The sequence below is a fragment of the Ammospiza caudacuta genome, chromosome 8, assembly GCF_027887145.1.
Source record: "Ammospiza caudacuta isolate bAmmCau1 chromosome 8, bAmmCau1.pri, whole genome shotgun sequence".
Lineage (NCBI taxonomy): Eukaryota > Metazoa > Chordata > Aves > Passeriformes > Passerellidae > Ammospiza > Ammospiza caudacuta.
In genome coordinates, this window is record NC_080600.1 from 21,137,898 (window position 1) to 21,156,686 (window position 18,789).

At 40.3% G+C, this 18,789-nt stretch overlaps 1 protein-coding gene across 1 annotated transcript in view; it reads left to right on the forward strand.

Moving 5' to 3' along the window:
- Window positions 1-10,047, forward strand: part of ZNF385B (zinc finger protein 385B) — a 147,566-nt gene extending 137,519 nt beyond the window's left edge. The window contains exons 6-9 of the mRNA XM_058809548.1: window positions 4,346-4,582; window positions 5,632-5,810; window positions 6,904-7,005; window positions 8,642-10,047. Coding sequence (XP_058665531.1) covers window positions 4,346-4,582; window positions 5,632-5,810; window positions 6,904-7,005; window positions 8,642-8,860 — 737 coding nt within the window. The 3' untranslated portion in view covers window positions 8,861-10,047. The remainder of the gene's footprint in view (window positions 1-4,345; window positions 4,583-5,631; window positions 5,811-6,903; window positions 7,006-8,641) is intronic.
- Window positions 10,048-18,789: the final 8,742 nt, after the last annotated feature.

Sequence of the window (18,789 nt, forward strand, 5' to 3'; positions counted from 1 at the left end):
AGGGTTGTTGGGATCATAGCAGAACTTCATGTCTGAAAGCTTTTAGCACATGTATTGGGAAGGGTTCTTGCAAGTGTATCACATACCATCAGTACCTTGGATATTTTAATTCTAACTGCTGTTTGAACAATCTGCTGTGGAACAGAACTTGATTGTAGAGATATTTTATGTATCATCAGTGGTAAAAACTGGGCAGATAGGCATGTTGAGGGGCGTAAGTAGCATTGAATATTTTGATACTGAAAATCTTTATCGGATTTCTAAATCTATACAGAAGTTTTAAATTCACATTTGTTTTAGTTTTATCAAGAGTGTAAAATTCTGAATTAAGGATCTGAATATTAAGTTACTTTTTTGTTTGTTATTGTTGAAAATAGCATTTGTGATTTGTTTATGAAGTCCAAATGAAACTTTTTTCTAATGTGCACCAAAGCATCACTGACTCAAAAAAAAAAAAAACAATAATGGGTAGGACCTATTCCCTACACCACATCAACTGCAGTGAGAGTGGCGTGACCTGCCAAGGTCAGTGAGTCACTTCAGCTGTAGAAGTGAAGCAATAGAACCTGTGGGTTTGACTCTGTGAGGTGTTGCCCTGCAGTGTCCTGGCTTTGGTACTCAAAATGAGGCAATACTGATCAGATAAATGAGTCTTGAATTTTAACATGGCACTGACACAAGAATGAGTCAAACAAGCAGAAATATGTGAAAACAACTTCAAAGCAGAATTAAAACAATGCAATGGATGAGAAAAGCATTAATATTACCAAGCCCAAAGCAATACTTAATTAGCTTGCTTTAGTTATTTTCCCTGGGCTCTATTTCAAAATAAATCCAGGCTTCAGTAAGAACCTGAATCATCAATTTACTTTTCTGGAATTTAAGAAAGGAATTTAAGACACATGAAATATGGCTTTTCTGCATGGAAAATGAACATAGGTAAAAAGTACTAGTTAGATTTTAAATTAGCTTCTTGCACTTGAGTTTTGGTTGAGTGTTTCAGCCTGACCCTGATGCAGGTTGAATTACAGCTACTGCCTTCAGGCAATAGGCTGGTACTGCCCTGGTCTCATGCTCCAGCTGTGCTCTGCTAAGCTGTGCAGCAGAAACTGGTGTGCCCATGGTCCAGGCAGGATGGACTTACTCCTGCACTCCTTTGGGCTCTGCCTGGCTCTATTGGTCGTGAGCCAGGTGGAGTTTAGAGCAAATCTGAGCCTATTTCAATAATACCTTCAGATATAGCAAAAGGGCTGGAATCCTACAACTGCATCTCACAAGTCACATCTATTTTATAAGGTAGTGATAGTTGGGAAGTATGGGTAGGCAGGCAGCATTAACAGTTCCATTTTTTGATTTCTGCATGCAGATATTGTTAGCTCTGTGCTATAAGTGCAAATAAAACAGTAATCGTCTTTGTGCTTTGTATAGACATGCAATTTGCATTTCCTGTGCTTCACACTGTTGAATAGTTGGCATTTCTGTCTTAAACATAAAACTGTAAGTAATGGTGTTTTGAATTATGTGGATTGAAACAGTAAGCTGTTATCAAAAGCCCATTTGGAGAAGCGCAATTTTCTGATTTTAGAAGCCAGGAAAATGCAGCTCTGGGCCCACTGCAGTGACAAATACGCACTTAGCTCCCTGTACTTTCTGTGGGAGTTCAACTGTATAATAACCTTTATAATGATGATCTTTGAAGATGTTCTGCATTAAACATTTAGAATGGTGGAAGGAAACATTAATTCATAGAGGGTAGTATGTCTCTCCTTATACACCCCCATCGATGAAGAGCTTATTTGTGTCAGGAAGCTTTCCAAATGATGGAATTATTATGTGAACTGAGGTTCTTTCTAAAAGCAGCAATACTGGCAGAATTGAGCCCAGCTGCATGCTGGTAACTTCCCTCTGGTTTTGTAGAAGTTTTCTTGTTAGTGTGTATACTGTAGAATTGTTGGAATATGAATAGTGAAAACACTGTAAATCTGGGGAGTATTATAAAAATCAACATACTACATCAGCTGTTGGCTAGCTAAGTGAGGAGAAGTGGGAAATGAGATCTGTAATTTTTTCAATCATTTGTTAAATTCAGCACTGGAAAACCATCACTCTGTGATGGTAATTGGTGGCCCATGTAAAATGGATCTTCTTTCATATCTTGAGATCTTACTCCACAGACTCTTGATGGCAAAACCAATAAAGTCTGCTCCCTCTTGTTGTGGTCAGTGTTGAGATCAGTGCAGGCAGGGGCTGTGGGCAGGAGGGTAAGCACTGTGCTTGTTGCACAGGGGTGATGATCTCTGTCTCCAGGAGGTGTTTCAAAAGCACCAAATTTTTATCCTTACATTTAAAAAAATAGGTGGGGAACAACATAAAAAACCCCCAAAGCCAAACTAGAAGTGTAATTGGTATATGTTAACATACAGCCGGCAGTTTTGTAGGTGTATTTTTCCTTTAAGGCCTGAAATGCAAAATCCTGTGGAACCTTCCTTTATTCCGTTTCAGCTCACATATATCCTGGTGTTATGCCTTTTGCAGTTTGGCATAATATTGCATAGAACAAAAACAAAAACAACAACAATTCTATTTTTCAGTAATGTAAATTTGCAATTGCAGCTGCTCATTGTGTTTCGTTTGTAGATGTTAGCACCTCTGAGAATTTTCCATATGGAAAACTCTTGAATTTGGAATGTTAGCAAATGCTATTTATTGAAACTGTATTTAATGAAGACTCATAAGTCATATAAAGTATTCTAGATTTTTGCAGATGTGACTTATTACTATGGAGAAATTAAAGCTGAGTAGCCTATGAAGTACAATTTAACATCAGTTTCTTTTGTTGTACTTTGTCAATCAAAACACCTTCAGAATCTGGTTTTAACATTAATTTGGTCATAATATTAGTCTTTGTACTTGATTATTTTCAATGTTTAATATAGTTCATATTGTGTAATTTCAAAATATTTTTATTGGTGTTTTAAAAAATAATAGTTCTTTTATTAGAATTTTCTTTCTCCTGGTTTATAACAATCTAAAATTGATGTACTGCAATGCACTTCTGGGAAATATGCCAACAACTGTGGGGGTTAGTTTCAGGATGGCTATTCATAGCTCATACACACTCTCAAGTGCTTGCTTGAGTGGGTATAATCCTGTGTTCATAGTTCTTGGTAGCACAGTCTTGGCCTGGTACACAAAGGCATGTTAAGACAGAGTCTGGTAGCTGTAAACATGGTCCATGTTAAAAAATAAATGCTCAAATAGAGCCTAGTTTTTCTAGTCAGTTCAACTCTATTTCAAATTAAGCCATGGGTTTCAAATGGGGAGGCTGCTCTTATGTAGATGTTGTACTTGCTTAGATGATGAAATTTGATTCCAGTTGTTCAAAGTGACACATATTCAGTCATTTCTCATGTCTGTTTTGTTGGGGTTGCTCATACCAGCACCCCTGCACTGTCCCCCTCCCATCCCGTGTTTGTTTTGGACAGAGCTTGTTTTACTGCTGGCAGCTTATATGGCTTGTGGTCACAAAGCCTGCGGCTGAACAGCTTCAAATGCAATGAGCCCTTGAGGGGCAGCATGTAAGTGGGGAGCATTTAAATACTGGCTCTGGCACAAAGTTTCTCTGTAGGCATAGCTGGGACATTTTAGCTCTCGTTTTCTGATGGCCATCTGCAAAATGGAGTAATACCTGCCTACCTGCCTCATAGGAACACAGATGATTGACTCATGCTTGTGAAGTGATAAAGGAATGCACTGAATGCACACAGAAGCCACCTATGATCCACAAATATATGAGGAGTTGTTCATGGAAAAACCTAAAATTATTAGCAACTGTGTTCATGTGTAGTACCATAACTCCTGGAACTGAAACAAGGGATGTATGTTAAAATGGTGGTAGAGCCTTTCAGTGTCCTCCCAGTGTCTTTGAGAAACTCAAGCCCTTCCAAAGGCAACTGTAAACCTTTTGAGAAATAATTTTTAATTCCCAATGCAAAGCCTTGCTTGTTTCTGTGTGCTGTCCAGTGCTTAAACCTGGCTTCCTTTGGTATTGCTTGGGCTCCTTTCAACTGGCCGTGCCTGCAGCACAACAGCAGCTGGCAGGAATTTGGTGAACTTGTTGGTATTCACTGGTAACTTTAAAAACAGGAAAATCACCCCTTTTTGTCAAATTACACACATTTCATGGCAGGACTTTTAACAAGATTTCGAGGATGCTGCTCTCTTTTATAAAATGAGATAAATTAGCCCCCTGTTGTGTTATGTTTACTAAACCCACAGGACTATTACTGTATGCTTTTTGTATGTGTGGCATAAAACTACAACAGATGGATTTTGTTTCTTTTAGAAGATAAAGGGAATGAAAAACCCAACAGTGTGAGTCAGCAGTCCAATACAGAAGTGGATCCTTTTCTTCCCAAACCTGGAGGGGTGCCTGCAGCGCCTGCCTCATCTTCCAAGAGCACCAATGGAGCTGCTAACACAGTCACTGAGTCAGAAGAGGAAAAAGCCAAAAAACTACTTTACTGTTCATTATGCAAAGTGGCTGTGAATTCCCTTTCACAACTAGAAGCCCACAATACAGGTGAGTATCCATATGGTACAAGTCAGCTGTGTGCTAACATTTTTAAAATTCAATGTTCCAAGGTGGTAGCACTTCACACTTCACTGAAACTTCTTTTAGTTAAAACTTACAATAGCAAGTTAAAATGCCCATCTTGTTAGTAGCAGTCCTGTGTGGTTTTTGATATTCTATTAAAGTAATCTCTAATTTTTTTTAACTATTCTTCAAGTACTTTCTAAACTTATAGTTGACAAAATCCCTACAGTTCATGTTAACTAATCAGATCCCTTCACACTGAGCATCACAGTAAGATCATAGTGGTTTCTACAACACTTAAGGTTTCTAAAATGCCAGTGTTCTCTCTTTTTCATATTTTTTGTCATTATCATTAGTATCTGTTATTTTGCTGGAAAAGCTTACAGTAATTTACTTCTTATTTGTTTTTTAAAAATAATTTTAGAGTGGGCTCATTAGGTTTCCTAAATGTCATAGTATCTCCTGATTATTGAAGATTAGTTATGAGTGTTTTTTTGGGCCACAAGCAGCAATCCCTAGTGTGCTCTGTCTGTTTATGGCGTGCTGGTGATGTAAGGCTTGTTAACAAGCCATTGAAGCTGGTTTTACAGCTGTAATCCATTCTTGAAATGGGTAAAGCAGCCGTTTCTTCTGAATCAGAGGATATTTATTGAAGTATTACAGTTCCTAGGCAGGTTTTGAGGGATTGCTGTGGTTCCTGTCCCAGTGTTGGCTAATACCATTTTCTGCTATTCACTGGCTCTATGGAATTTGGCAAAAGAATAAGCGGCAAACACTTTGGCCATCCAGTCACACACTGCCCCAAACAGAGTGGTCCAGCATGCCTGCTGTTCCCTTTTTTGCACAAAGCCTTCTGGCTTGCCTTTAGATCAAGGACACAGGAGCTACAGTGACTGAAACAAGAGAGATCATTAGTCCCAGTCTGTGGTGGCTTTAACCATTCTGTCTTGAAGATAAGTGTAACTAAGTCCCAAGGCTGAGAGAATGTTTTGTGCTGCTGATCATGAGCTCACCTGCATCTCCTTGCTCATCAGGCTCCAAGCACAAGACCATGGTTGAAGCTCGGAATGGTGCTGGTCCCATCAAGTCCTACCCCCGGCCTGGGTCCCGAATGAAGGTGCAGAATGGCAGCAAAGGCTCAGGACTGCAGAACAAGACGTTCCATTGTGAAATCTGTGATGTCCATGTTAATTCAGAAATTCAGCTTAAGCAGGTAACTTGCATGTATCTGGAGCTCTTTGTTGGTTGAAGTTACATTGCAACGTTGTAGGTGCAGGGTAGCGCTGTGTGAAGATGTGTTGGTGAATATTGAATGAACTTAGTATTTCTTATGTCTCCCACAACTATTTCTAAATATTTCATCATAGGTCAAGTTCACCTTTTATTTTAGTTGGGAAAAATGGGCTTAGTAGTTGTAAAAGCAGAGGTGTCAGTATCCATGAATGGTATAGCAGATCTCATTTAAAAGTTTTCTGTGGTTCAAGATAGGGATTTGAATCTTGTTCTCCTAACTATAATAAATTCTGGGTTGAGATTCCCTGAATGCATCTTTCGGTGCTGTTTTCAGGCTGCTCTAATAATGTTTAATGCTATGTGAGAAGGAAAACATGACTCAAATCTATTGGTTTGGGACAACCACCAGTAGGGTAATACTGTAGATATGTCTGAATTATGTAGAACAACATTATCATTAACAGTGTGGCTGTTGTGTGCCCATGGAGATGTTCTCTGAGCCAATTAGCCCTGGGTTCAGAGCTGTGCCCATACAAATGCAGTGATTCTGGTGCCCAAATGGGAATCTCTGACTGGATGGTGCTGTTCTGTGTGACTGTGTCCTCTCATTCCTGTTTTTCAGTTAGCTCTAAGATAATTTTAAATGCATGTGTAGACATATCCCCGGGCACTGGTTCTTCCTTAGCTAATATTGAATTGTTTACACAACTGAACGGTATCAGCAAGATGGAAATTTACCTCTTACTTCTGAATACCCCTATGACCTAGTGACTACAGCTCTGCCTGGTTTAAAGCTTGTCAAGTGGAAAAAGGAAATACCAACCAAAATATCAATAATTTGCAGACCCTGTCTCAAATCACAAAATATGCTGTATTTGATTCGTTTCTGATTCTCTATTTGATATGCTCCAAATTATTATGTTTAATTTAGCAAACCTCATCCTTGCTCTCTATAAAGAACCTACTTTGTCTTAAAAACAGGGGCTTAGGCATATCCTGCTGATAAATCAATTTCAAACTCAAAACGTAGAAATGTTTAAAGAGCTAATTAAATGTGAGTATATTTATTTCAGCACATTTCCAGCCGAAGGCACAAGGACAGAGTTGCAGGAAAGCCTATGAAACCTAAATATAGTCCTTACAACAAACTGCAGCGCAACCCAAGTATTTTAGCAGTAAGTATTTTTATTTCTCATCCCTGTCTGTGTGAATTTGTGACCTTGGGGACTCCCACTGCACAGAGACAGGAACATGACAGACCTGACGCTTCTGCAGCCTCTCTTCCCCTGCAGGCTGAGTCTGCACAGGAATCAGATGTGAAGAGAGTTATGTGTTCTGTCTGCCCATTCCAAGGCATGCAGACGGCACTGCAAGTGTTATTTACTGCTAGAAAGAAGGGAATAGTCAGTGGAATGGGGACTGGACCATGTGTCCCATGGAAAGGTATCGGCTCTGCTGGGCAAGGGCTCTTCTCTTTGAAGGCAGCAATGGGTATACACTGTCTTTTTGCACATCTGGATGCAGTCAGGGAAAAGGACACAGAATTAAGATATAAAGATATTTTTAAGATATAAAATTACTAGTGCTCATTCTCTGCATACAGCAAACCAGGATGCTGTGTGGATGTATGAATTGGTGCAAAAGAGCCATCAGGTGTTTAGGAGAATTGACTGCCTGTATGTTCAGGCCATGTCTGCCACTGGATATCAAACACCTCTCCTGTCTCTGTGCCACTGGCCAATCCCTTTCACACACACCTGCATTTCCAGGAATCCCCCAAGCTGGTCCTGCTGATCACCTGCAGCCAGAGTTCAGGCTGGCTTTAGCACAGCACACTTTGTGTGTTTATTTGCTCACGACACAACCTGTGTTCATTAGGGAAAAGTGCTTGCCAATTATGGCACAAAAAACAGTTTACAGGTTGAAAAGAAACAGATGCAAATGTGTGAAGCTAAGAGAAAGCATGTGGAAAGCCTGTAAATGCTAAAATATTGATATGTCTTTTTAATTGCTTAGAGGTAAATGAAAATGCTGTAGGCTTCCTCTAAGTCTCCCCACTTGATAGGTTCTGGCCATGCTAATATTATTCACTCGTATGATACCTCATTTTATCATCTATTGCATAAGGAGAGACCACCAATTATAAAGGAAGGACATGAGTATTTTTGCTTCCACAATTGAATGATTGTAGTGCAAACCCATTTTTAGTGAGAGATATAGATATGAGTGTATATATTTCTGATTAGTTGTTTCACCACAAGCATCAGCAATGCTTGTAGATCCTATGTAGAGTGATATATATACATATGTTTCAGAAAAAAATTATTTTTGGTATCAATCTTAAATAATATTTCTACTTTGAAAAGAGCTGGTCTGCACTGGAAAGCGCAAAGCTGACTGGTCTGATACCACCTTCCCATCTTGTCCAATCTACTTTTCTCCAATTCATTTTTGAAGTGGAAAATTTGACTTTTTATATTGAAGTCTTAATCATGAGGTTGTTTTCAATATTTCATGCACGCAGTTATAATTTATATAAAGTTACTCACTTGCAAATTATGCTTCCTTCTAAATATCAGTGAGATAGTCTCTAGACTCAAGAGATATATTTATATGTAAATATAGGATTTGGTTGCTTTAATTGCCCTAGGAGTAAGAGGACAGTGCAAGTAACATTTCTAAGCTGCTGGTAGGAGATTTCTTTGGGAAGCCACAGTGTTCCCTGTGCCAGGGTTCACTTTTTCCCTTGTGCAAAAGTAGGCGTTGGGAGAACTGTATTTACATTGCTTTTGTGTGTGTGTTTTATTCCAGGCAAAACTTGCATTCCAGAAGGACATGATTAAGCCTCTGGCACCTGCTTTCCTCTCCTCTCCTCTTGCTGCAGCTGCAGCTGTATCATCAGCTCTGTCCCTCCCTCCCCGGCCCTCGGCATCCCTGTTCCAGGCACCAGCAATCCCGCCCGCCCTCCTCCGGCCGGCCCACGGGCCCATCCGGGCAACGCCCGCCTCCATCCTCTTTGCACCATACTAACTTATTGATGTGAGACAGAGATAACTATGGCCAGTACAAAGGGCAAAGGAAAGCAGGAAAGGGGTTGAGGTTTTAAAATGTTTCTCTTTCGCAATGCCATCCAGCATGACACCTCATCCAACCGCATCATAAAATCCATCGTTGGCAGCACTGCGTTTTGGAGTCTAGACAACTCTGTCTTCTCTCTGTCTCTATTTTTTTAATCAAAATAGCGTAATTTGCTTAAAAATTAAATTGCTCATAAAATTTGTACTATTAAAGATTCATGCATCTATTAATTTTTTCTTTTTTTTGTGTGTGTTTTTTTTTTGTTTTTCAATTTGTACGATGCACCTTGGAATCAAGGAACTTAAAATATTTTCCTGACTGACTTGAAAACTAGGGTCTTCCTCACTCACACCTATGTAAATACTTGTCTGAAAAGTAACTGGGTATAATCTAATGTGGAAAAAAGGAAAAGGCAGATGAACCAAATCTCAAGAAAGAATTGCATCCATTATTTTCATGTGCTCTTGTTGACAGGGATTGTGTGCTGTCCTAGACCCCAGTACTGGTGTATCTTGTGTAGTACTACAGATGTACCATGTCTGATTTTAATATTTTTAGTTTCTGTGCAAATGTTTGAAAGCAATGCAATGCTGAAGCTTTTAATTATTTCTTTTGTGTCATACTTTATTTAGAGAAATCAAGAATAGAAAGCCATATAACATAGAGTTAAGATTACTGCTTGTTTGCTACTTTCATTTAACTTATTTTTGTTGTTTCTTCACTGGTGTTGCTAAGCAATGTTTAAAGAGAAAAAAAGCTTTTCAATTGCACATTGCCACAGCTCACATGTGTTGTTCAAGAAGACAATGGATCCATGTGTTTGTACGTAAATATCCTGTTTTCTTAATTTCTAACTAGTTCTCTTTGTAATGATGCTGCATAACATTGTGGCTCCCTAATGCAATAATGTACAGAACATAAAATATTTATAATTGACCATATTCTCTGTTTACTGAGTATATTGCAGTAATGTCCCACCTATCTTCTTACCTCCCCAACCCTTTTATAAAGGTGAATCAATATGCAGTGTTCAGACTGGAGTCATTATATGATAATGGGGACTACAGGTGGAAGAAAGGGAAAAAAAAAAAGAGAATTAACTTTTAGAGCATCTTTATCAGCAATCCATAATAGTAAGATGTCTGTGTATTTTTTTAAATGTACCTTTTCAATAAAATAATAAGAAAATTATACGTGATTATTGTGTTTTAATTGGTACAGGAAAATAACGCCTGAAACAAATTTAGCTAAAGGAGTCTGCCAGGAGCAGACAAAGCATCAGAGTTGCAATAAAGTATGATTACAGAACCTGTGTTTGTTTCCCTTGTGTTTTAATGTCTTTTCCTCACTGCAGCCTGTAACAGCCTTTACTGGAGCTTTTTTGCAGCAAGACTGTAAACATTCACTACATCAGAGTTTCAGAGGAAGACGCAGCGGAAACAGGTGTGTGATTATCGGAGTCTTTTAGCGTTCCACCAAAATGCTATACCATGGTTGTGCCATTGCTAATGGAGATTAAGGATTAACTTTAAAACCAGCCTGGGCAGACTTGAGACTGGAAGCAGGTCACTTGGGAACCAGGACTTGCTCTGAAGTATGGGCAGTTGCTTGACCCTGCAGCAAGCTTTTCAAGGAGAGGTATGTGGGGAAGCCTTGAAATTATCTTTTTTTACTGCTGAAAAGTTTAATCTATTCTTTAAAAGCCTGCTCTTTGTTAATAAAAAGTGAAAAGTAAAGAGTACAAGACTAAAAAGACTCAACTATAAGGCTGTTAAGGTTAACACAAAGCCAATAGGGCCATTCAAATCCATGAAGGCCAAGGGAAAAAAAACCCAAAACTTCAGAAACTTTGTAGTGGAGATTTTACAGACCAAGATATACCTCATAGTAACAACATTATTAAAGACCATTTTCTGCAAGTGTAATTCTCCCCAATTACCCTGTTCTGTGGAGCTGTCAGTTGCGTTGTGAGAGGATAATTCACTGGAAAATCACCTACCAAAGGGGTAGGTAAGGGAATCCAAGCTTTTAGCATCCTCTGGGAGAGCAGCTGACTTTGTTTTAATCTTGTGGACTCTGAGATTCACAGGGTTACAGGTAGACAGCCTGCCATGTGCATCTGTTTGTGCCTGGTTTTGCAGGGAATGCAAACTTGTCATATTTAACTGCTCAGCTCCCTTCAGAGGAGTTAATCCTGTCAGGAGCCTGTTGCTGTCCAACATGAGCTGGGTTTACGGAACTCTGTATTTTAACTGGTTCCTCAGGAAACAAGAGTTGTCTGTGTATTAAACCACTCTTTTTTTCATTTTATATTCTACTGTTGATGATAAGAAATTTAAAGTAATTACAGGTTTCTGCAATTGAAAATGTTCCTATATGAAATTAAAAACAGGAGGTGACTGGCTTAAGCATGTGTAGATTTCTTGGACAGCTGATTATTTAAAGAGCATCTTAAAATGGAGAAATATTTGGGTCATGAGGGGTGAAGGAATGTGGTATGTCATTCAGCAATGAAAGGAATTAATCTGTGAAATATAAGGAGCTAAAAAATGTGATTGTGAACCAAGGAAGATTCTTAATCAAAACTCTGTGTTAACTTATATTTTGTGTATTGAAACTCTGCTTGCCACCAAAGTTTTGTATATAACATGCAGGATCAAGCATTTGAGATTACAATTACAGGAAAATGGTAAATCCTCCCATTATGCCTGCTGGGATTTCTCCTTTTAAAGATGAGCTTTACAAGAGAAAGTATCATAGTCAGACAAACACAATCAGCAGCTTTTTTGTAATGTTAGGATACCTTCTCCTGAAGTGTTACATTATGACATTTGGCTGGCTATGAAATTCATGCATTTGTTGTAACAGATTATAAGTATTGAAGTTTAATACCGGCAGTGCAGTTAGCTTTTTGAGTAAGATATCAAATGGGGAAACCACTAAGGTAATCAGGTTACAGTAATGGGATCATATCCTCTGGTACATCTATTATTCTGGATTTAGTGATTGCATTCTGAGCTGCAAGTTGCTCCTGTATGAAAAGTCAAAAGTTATAAGGGCACTCTGTGGGTCAGGGATTATCACCTGGCACTGCCATCTTTGTGTAGCAGAAAGAGAAGGATCCAGACCAGATACAGACACATCAGGAGGAACTTTCTGCTGGTAAGTGTAACTGGATCATGGTCTCTGTATCATAAAAGAGTTTTACAAAGGGTTATCAAACAGAGATGTGGTCCACTAGTCTGTGTAGATTGAAGATTTATATAGACTGCTTTGTTAAAAAGAAAAATAATGGTGATAGGATCTTCTATAGCCACTGCAGGTCACTAGTGTGTGTGTCTCTCATTTCTTCAGGTCAAAATAAGAATAAAATCTTTCCTTTCAGCTCTGGTCAGACAGCAAGAGAAGACAGGAACTAGCATGGACATTGCCCAGTCGATATCAACTCTTGGACTCTGATGATAATGTTAGACTGGGCCCATCTACTGATAAACTAAAAGGCAGGTCCTTTAAGAAAGAGACTTTCATTTAAAATAAGTTGCCTTGTTTTACTACCTTGCAATCTGATCTTGAGCTATGAATTTTATGGTGAGAAAGTTTTGAAAAATATTTTGCCACATTTTCTAGGGGAAAAAAGAGCATGGTGGTTTTAAACTCTGCAGGAAGTGTTCCACTCTTTTTATGGACCTGGCAATAACCCAGTGAGCTTTACTGTATATCTTTTGAACATGTCGCCTTGAATAAGTGAGGTACTTCACTATTTATTCATGCCTGGTTGGACATTAAATCTCCACAGCCATCATCTGCTCACAGGGGTCACAATAATTTTCTTCCTGTGGCTAATATATTTTTTAAAATATTTTTTACTTAATGCTCTTGTTTCAAGTGACAGCTGAAACATCCTCAAGTATTTCTTGGAATGACCAGTATTTCAGGTAAAACAATTTTATTTTTTTTTTAGTGTCTAGAATTCTTCTGTGTTACAGTGTTTTATTATTAAACTAACACTGTTTTAGAAATGTTTATATTTGGTTTTGTGTCATATTCATATTTATTTGTATAGACAGGGTGCTGTGCTGGATGCCAAGGGCCAGGTCCTGCTGGATGGAGGAGGCCAGTCTGAGACTGCTGCCTTTGAGAGGCTGCAGCTGAGGGAGGTCTCCTGGGATTGTGAAAAGGACAACTTTATGCTGTTTTCAAAAATGTCAAGAGTGAGGATCTGGGCACGTGAAAGCAAGTTGGTGGTTAGGATTTGCCAGCGCGGGTTGACAAAAAACAAAACCACATCCAAAAGGCTGAGCGCTGCCTGGCTGCCATGGGGGCCCATCTGTGCAGCCAAGGGGAGCTGGGTGCTCTGAGGCTTTGGTGAGGCTCCAACAGCGGCTCTCCAGAATCCCAGCAGGCAAATGTGGGAACCAAAGGCAGGGGCATGGCTACAGTGAGCTGTAGGACAGCCTGGGCCACCAAACTCCTGGTGTTGGACAGCTGCTGGCTGCTGTGACAGCCTCTCAGCTCTGTCCCTTGAGCCAGGAACACCAAACGCTCTGCAGAGACCTGGGCAGGACAGAGAGCCCCTGGGAACTGCGCAGTGTTGGGGAGTCCTTGGGAGGGACGTGTATGGAAGTGCCAGAGCAGGAGCCTGCTTTTCCAGGGGTGTGCTGGAGAGTGAGGCTGCCTCCAGAGGGACCTAGGCGAGCTGGAGACCTGGCTTGATGGGAACCTGGGGGACACGGGGAGGAGTCAGGGGAAGGAGCCTGCTGTGCAGCATGGCTGACTGGCCTGCAGCAGCAGGAACCCTGTGGGGAAAGGCCTGGGCAGGCAGGGAGCACCCAGATCTGTGGTGGACAAAGGGAGCTCGAGTTTGCAGTGTGCCCTGGAGGCAGCAGAACTGGGCTGAGCATGGTGCTGTGGTACCAGAGCCACAGGCAGCAGCCTAAGGGATGTGCAGAGGCCCTCTGCAAGGCTGCACCCAAAGGAACGTGTCCAGCCTGGGGCTTCTGGTCTGAGAGAGATCAACAAATGGGAGCAAGTCTGGGAGAAGGTCAAAAGGTGGTCAAAAAATGAGCACATCTTGCTCAGGAAAGTGAGGTGGGAGTGTTGAGCCCAGAGAAGCTGCAGCAATTCTGGCCACTGTCCTCAAGTGCCTAACATGGGGTCACAGGGAAGAGAGATTGATGTTTCTCAGAGTAGCACCATGAGAGGATGAGAGAAGGCAGCCAGAAGCTGCAGGAAAGAATATTCTGACTGTATATATGAAAAAAGGTTTTGAAGTAATAGTGGATAATGCCTGGAGCAGGTTGCACAGGAAGTTGTTGCAATATCCACCCTTCAGTAGCAGGCTGGAGTAGGTGATCTCCAGAAGACCTGTCATCCTAAATGAATAAATAATTCTAAAAGATAATAAGATCTGCTGAAAAATCAAAAGTAGTCATTGTATTACAGGGCAATTAACAGCTAATGGAAACTTTACAGCAGCAAATACTGACTGATGATTTACAACAGGGTGGGCACCTGCTGTGCCTGAAAAAATGAAGAGAAACATCTTGTCTGCAATAGGATGAAGAAGGAGAACTGGTAGGAGAATGTTCCTGGAAAGGTGAGTCAGTCAAAGTGGCAGCCAGGGGAAATCATTTGTACTGCAATATTGTTACTGGATTTTGGAAGGGCTGAGGCTGTATTTTTCAGGAATAGGAAAAGGAAAAGGACCTTGCAGTAATTGCAATGTGATGTGTTTCAGGCCCTTGTCAGTTTTGATAAAAAAAATACATCCATTTTACATGAAGGTATTTGACTGTAGTAGTGCTGAAAAACATATTTGTTAGAAGATGTTAGCAACTGTGAACTATTTTGCTAGGCTAAAAGTAGCCACAACACAAAGGCTTCTTTTTCAAAAACTGTGGTTTGCACTTTAGATATAATATGTTATTTTAGCAGATTTAAATGCCCAACATGCTCAGCAGCCAGTTAGTGCTGTCAGAGTATTAAATCTGAGCTACAGCTTTCAGGATACTTCAGGAAATGAGCACCCTCTCTAGGGCTCCAGATCCAGACACAGCTCTTGTCCAGCAAGGGACATTTCCATTTTATTTCGCCAAGATTTTTTATTTTCTTCAGGAGGTATCTCGCTCATAAAATATGTCATTTTTGGTTAAGGTTTCTCCCAGAGCCATCCACCCAAATTACTTCTCGATTAAGACACTTTTCTCTCTGCCAGCTGTGAGAGGGGGAACATATTCCCACTGTTCAAGGATTGACTTCTGCCATCCAATCTCTTGTCATCCCATGTCTGAACCTATTGCGGTATTGTCCTGCCTCACCCTCTGATTATACCAGCTGACTCTCTCTAGCTCCTTCCTTGACCACATCAAAGCATGCCTTTGTTTTTCCAGCCCTCTATCAGGCTCCTAGGTATCAGTTCTCATAGCTTGTCAAGATGTCAGCTCCCTTCTCCATCCCCTGAGTGAAATCTGTTTTCATTTTCCAGTAGGTACTGGTAAGATTTTTACATTCTGCCCTTGAATTTAAAAGTTCAACTCCCTAAACTATAAAGTCACCAAAAGTCTGCCTTCAATTTATTTCCTAAAGCTCAGTTATGGCAGCAAAAAATCCAAACCCACCTCCTACCCCTCCCCTAAAATGAACCACCACCACTACTGCAGGGAGAGTAAAGCTGCCATGAGATTTTGTGATGTCAGATTTTAGCAAATAAGAAAGCCTAAGCATAGGGGACAGCATAACAGTGACTCTTCTTATTTTATCTGTCTAAATTCTGTCAACCTTGACTATACTAAGCACACTTCCTGGCAGATACGATGCTTGCCTTAGAGGGTCAGTGATGCCTGCAAACTCTTGCTTTTCAGGATATATAATCTCCTCAGTAAGGGAGGTGGTAGCTTGATTCAAAACTAATTTTCATGTTGAACTGTGCCAAATCAGGTTTTCGTATGCAATTTGAATTTTAAAACATTCTTGAAAGTTTTCTGCAAAGGCTGAATGAAAAATGGATCTTCATTGCTTGACTTCCCCAGAGCTGCTCAGGGGCCCTCACAGCTGAATAGTGTGAGTCTACTCCTTGTTCAACAGGGCAAAGGGAATAGTGGGGGTTTGTTGAACGTGAGAACAAATGCACTGGCTCACCCCTGCTCTTCCTTGCTGGTATAACTCCAGTGTGAGTTCTGCTCCTGTTTGGAGCACATTCCAGCCACCCTGGAGAACAGCACTGCTTGCAGCATAGCCACGCCATGGAAAAGTTAATTCTCCAGAGTGTTTCAATTTTATGCCTCCCTCCTTTCCAGTGGTTTTTCCTGCATCTTGCCTTCCTGCTTCTGATTGCAGAGGCAATCAGAGTTCATGCAGAAAACCCCATCCAGGATGAGGTTTACCTCTGACTTTCCCCAGTGCATGTTTGCTGCTGAATTATTCATTCCCCAAGGAAAGGGAGATGGGAACAGGAACACAATGTCTGACACCAAGCTGAACTTCATTAGCAAATACTTTTAACCTGTGATGGAAAAAAATATAAATCCCAGACTCCAGTTCCTTGCTAAACAGACTACAGTTTTGTTCTCCCCTTTTTCCCCACCCACCTTTGACAAATACGTGAGGGCAGGAGACCATGCAAAGACAGATACTTTCTACAATGTGTGCCCTTTGTGGTGCCAGTCAAGGCACCTGGCTCATAAATCAGCTTCAGGGACTGCTTTCTGTAAATTTTTTAGTGTGGGAGATCCTGATTAGTGGTAGCAAAGGCACCAGAATTGTCCAAATGTAGAGGGTGATAAGAATTACATCCACATTTTCAAATGAACAAGTTAGTATAAAAATAATGACTTGCTGTTCCCTCCCTGGGACTGAATGGTGGGAATGCTCTGATGCTTTCTAAATCATCAGAGCTGGCCTGCTCTGCAGTTTTCTGTCATGGGAAAAAAGGCATTAAATAGCTTTAGTCTCCTTCTGAAAATACTCACCTCCTTATATATGTCACCTGCCATTGCTCTTAGCTATTTTTCAAAGGAATTCAAGGGAAATTTGAGACACTTTAAATCTGCATTGGAACTACTTGCTGTGTGCTAGGATGATGCTCCAGCAGTTCAGAGAGGAGGCAGCAAGATGAGAGTGGGCAAGGTAGGCTGCAAGAGAAGAGGGAGCTCTCCATGCACTGCAGTGATGTGTGAGATAGAGTGCATTATTCACAGGCATTTAGGGAGGAGAACACACAAACACAACTGTCAGGTTTTGTTTACATTGTGAGTGAGCAAAAATTTAGTTGTGATTTGAAATGCACTTAAGTTGTTGCTTAAAGCAACTTTTAAGTGAAGGCTTTAACTAAAAAGAGTTTTACAGATGCTTGATTTTATGAAGGGGACCATTCCTCAGTGCCAGAAACTTCACCACTCCAACCCATTCTACTGGCATTCTTTTTCTGTGTTTTACAAAATATATTTGCATGCTAAAACACTCAATTTCTTTCCTCTTTTTCTTTTGCTAGGGCTACAATTTTAACTGCCAAACTTATCCTGTGACTTGAAAAAGCTCTGATGTGCAGTAAGCTCAGAAACCCTATTCATTTTCCACAAGGCACGTTTACTTTTACTATCAACATCTCCAGAGATGACAAATCTTCCAAGTCAAGGAATTACCAGAAAGCAATGACAAAACTGGGTTAGTGATGGTTATTTCTTTCTATTCACATGCATGTGTTTATTCTAAAGCAGACATCCAGCTCCCTACTTCCGTAACAAAGAACATTGATATTGAAGATAGAAGCTTAATAGAACTTGATTTTTGTATGGACATGGCCAGACATCCCTTAAAACATGCCACATGGAAAATTTATTCCTAGTTTGACCACATGTTAAATTATCTGATTCTTCCAAAATATACTTGGATGTTTCCAGAGAGTAAGGTCAATAGAAACAGACTCCAGATAGCAAATAAAGCTTATTTTAAGAAGGTAGGAACAAAAAAATACAATTGTCCTCCTTCATTTTAGGACTCTATTTCACCACATTGTCAAAGGAATTATCATGACAGAGAACATGAAAATCATCAAACTTTTTTTGGTTGGTATTTGGAAGGTTGATAGTGGTGATTGTTCCCACCTTCTCTCAGCTCTTGGCTGCATGCTTTCAACAAGCAGTTCACACAATGGTGTGTTCCAACACATCAGCTACTTGCTTTCTAGTTTGATTTAAAATAAGAAAATTTTGATTCTGTGAGTGTCTCTTTCACATGCAGTAGAGACAAAGGGAGTTTTTATATATTGTGCACTCATGAAAAGAAACACCAGGACCTTAAAACCAGCTAGTGATTTTTGGACAAAAGGAAGACGCAGTTCTAGCAGGAATGAACCAAGGCAGTCTGTGAAACAGATTGCCAGGGCCCTGTGATGATGAGAAGTCAGCCTCTTGTCCATTATCTGTTATTAAAGGGAATGGCCGAGAAAGTAAATTGGAGATCACATCACAGTTCTCTTCTTTGTCTTATAACAGCAAAGATGAACAGTGATGCCATTCTCCTCAAACAGCTGAGTGTCCTGGCCACAGCTTTTGGAAATCTTGAGCGCTTGGCTGCTCTGGTCTTTGGCACTTATGCTGCAGCTCATGACTGTGGTGCAGTCAGCACAGAGGCAGGGCTGCCTTGGTGTGGTACACAACCTGGAGCCATATATTATATTATCTGATCTCTATGAAGTATGGACAGGGGTTATAAAGAGAAAAAAATCAAATAGTAACAGTAGAGCAGTTTGACTGATTTTCTTATTTCTGTGTGCTGTTAAGAAGGCATGATGCTTGGTCTGCATATACTGCTGATAGGGGGATTTTTCCCCTATTTGCTGGGATTGACCTTCTTATTTCTAGCAGTGTTGAAACAAGTAAACA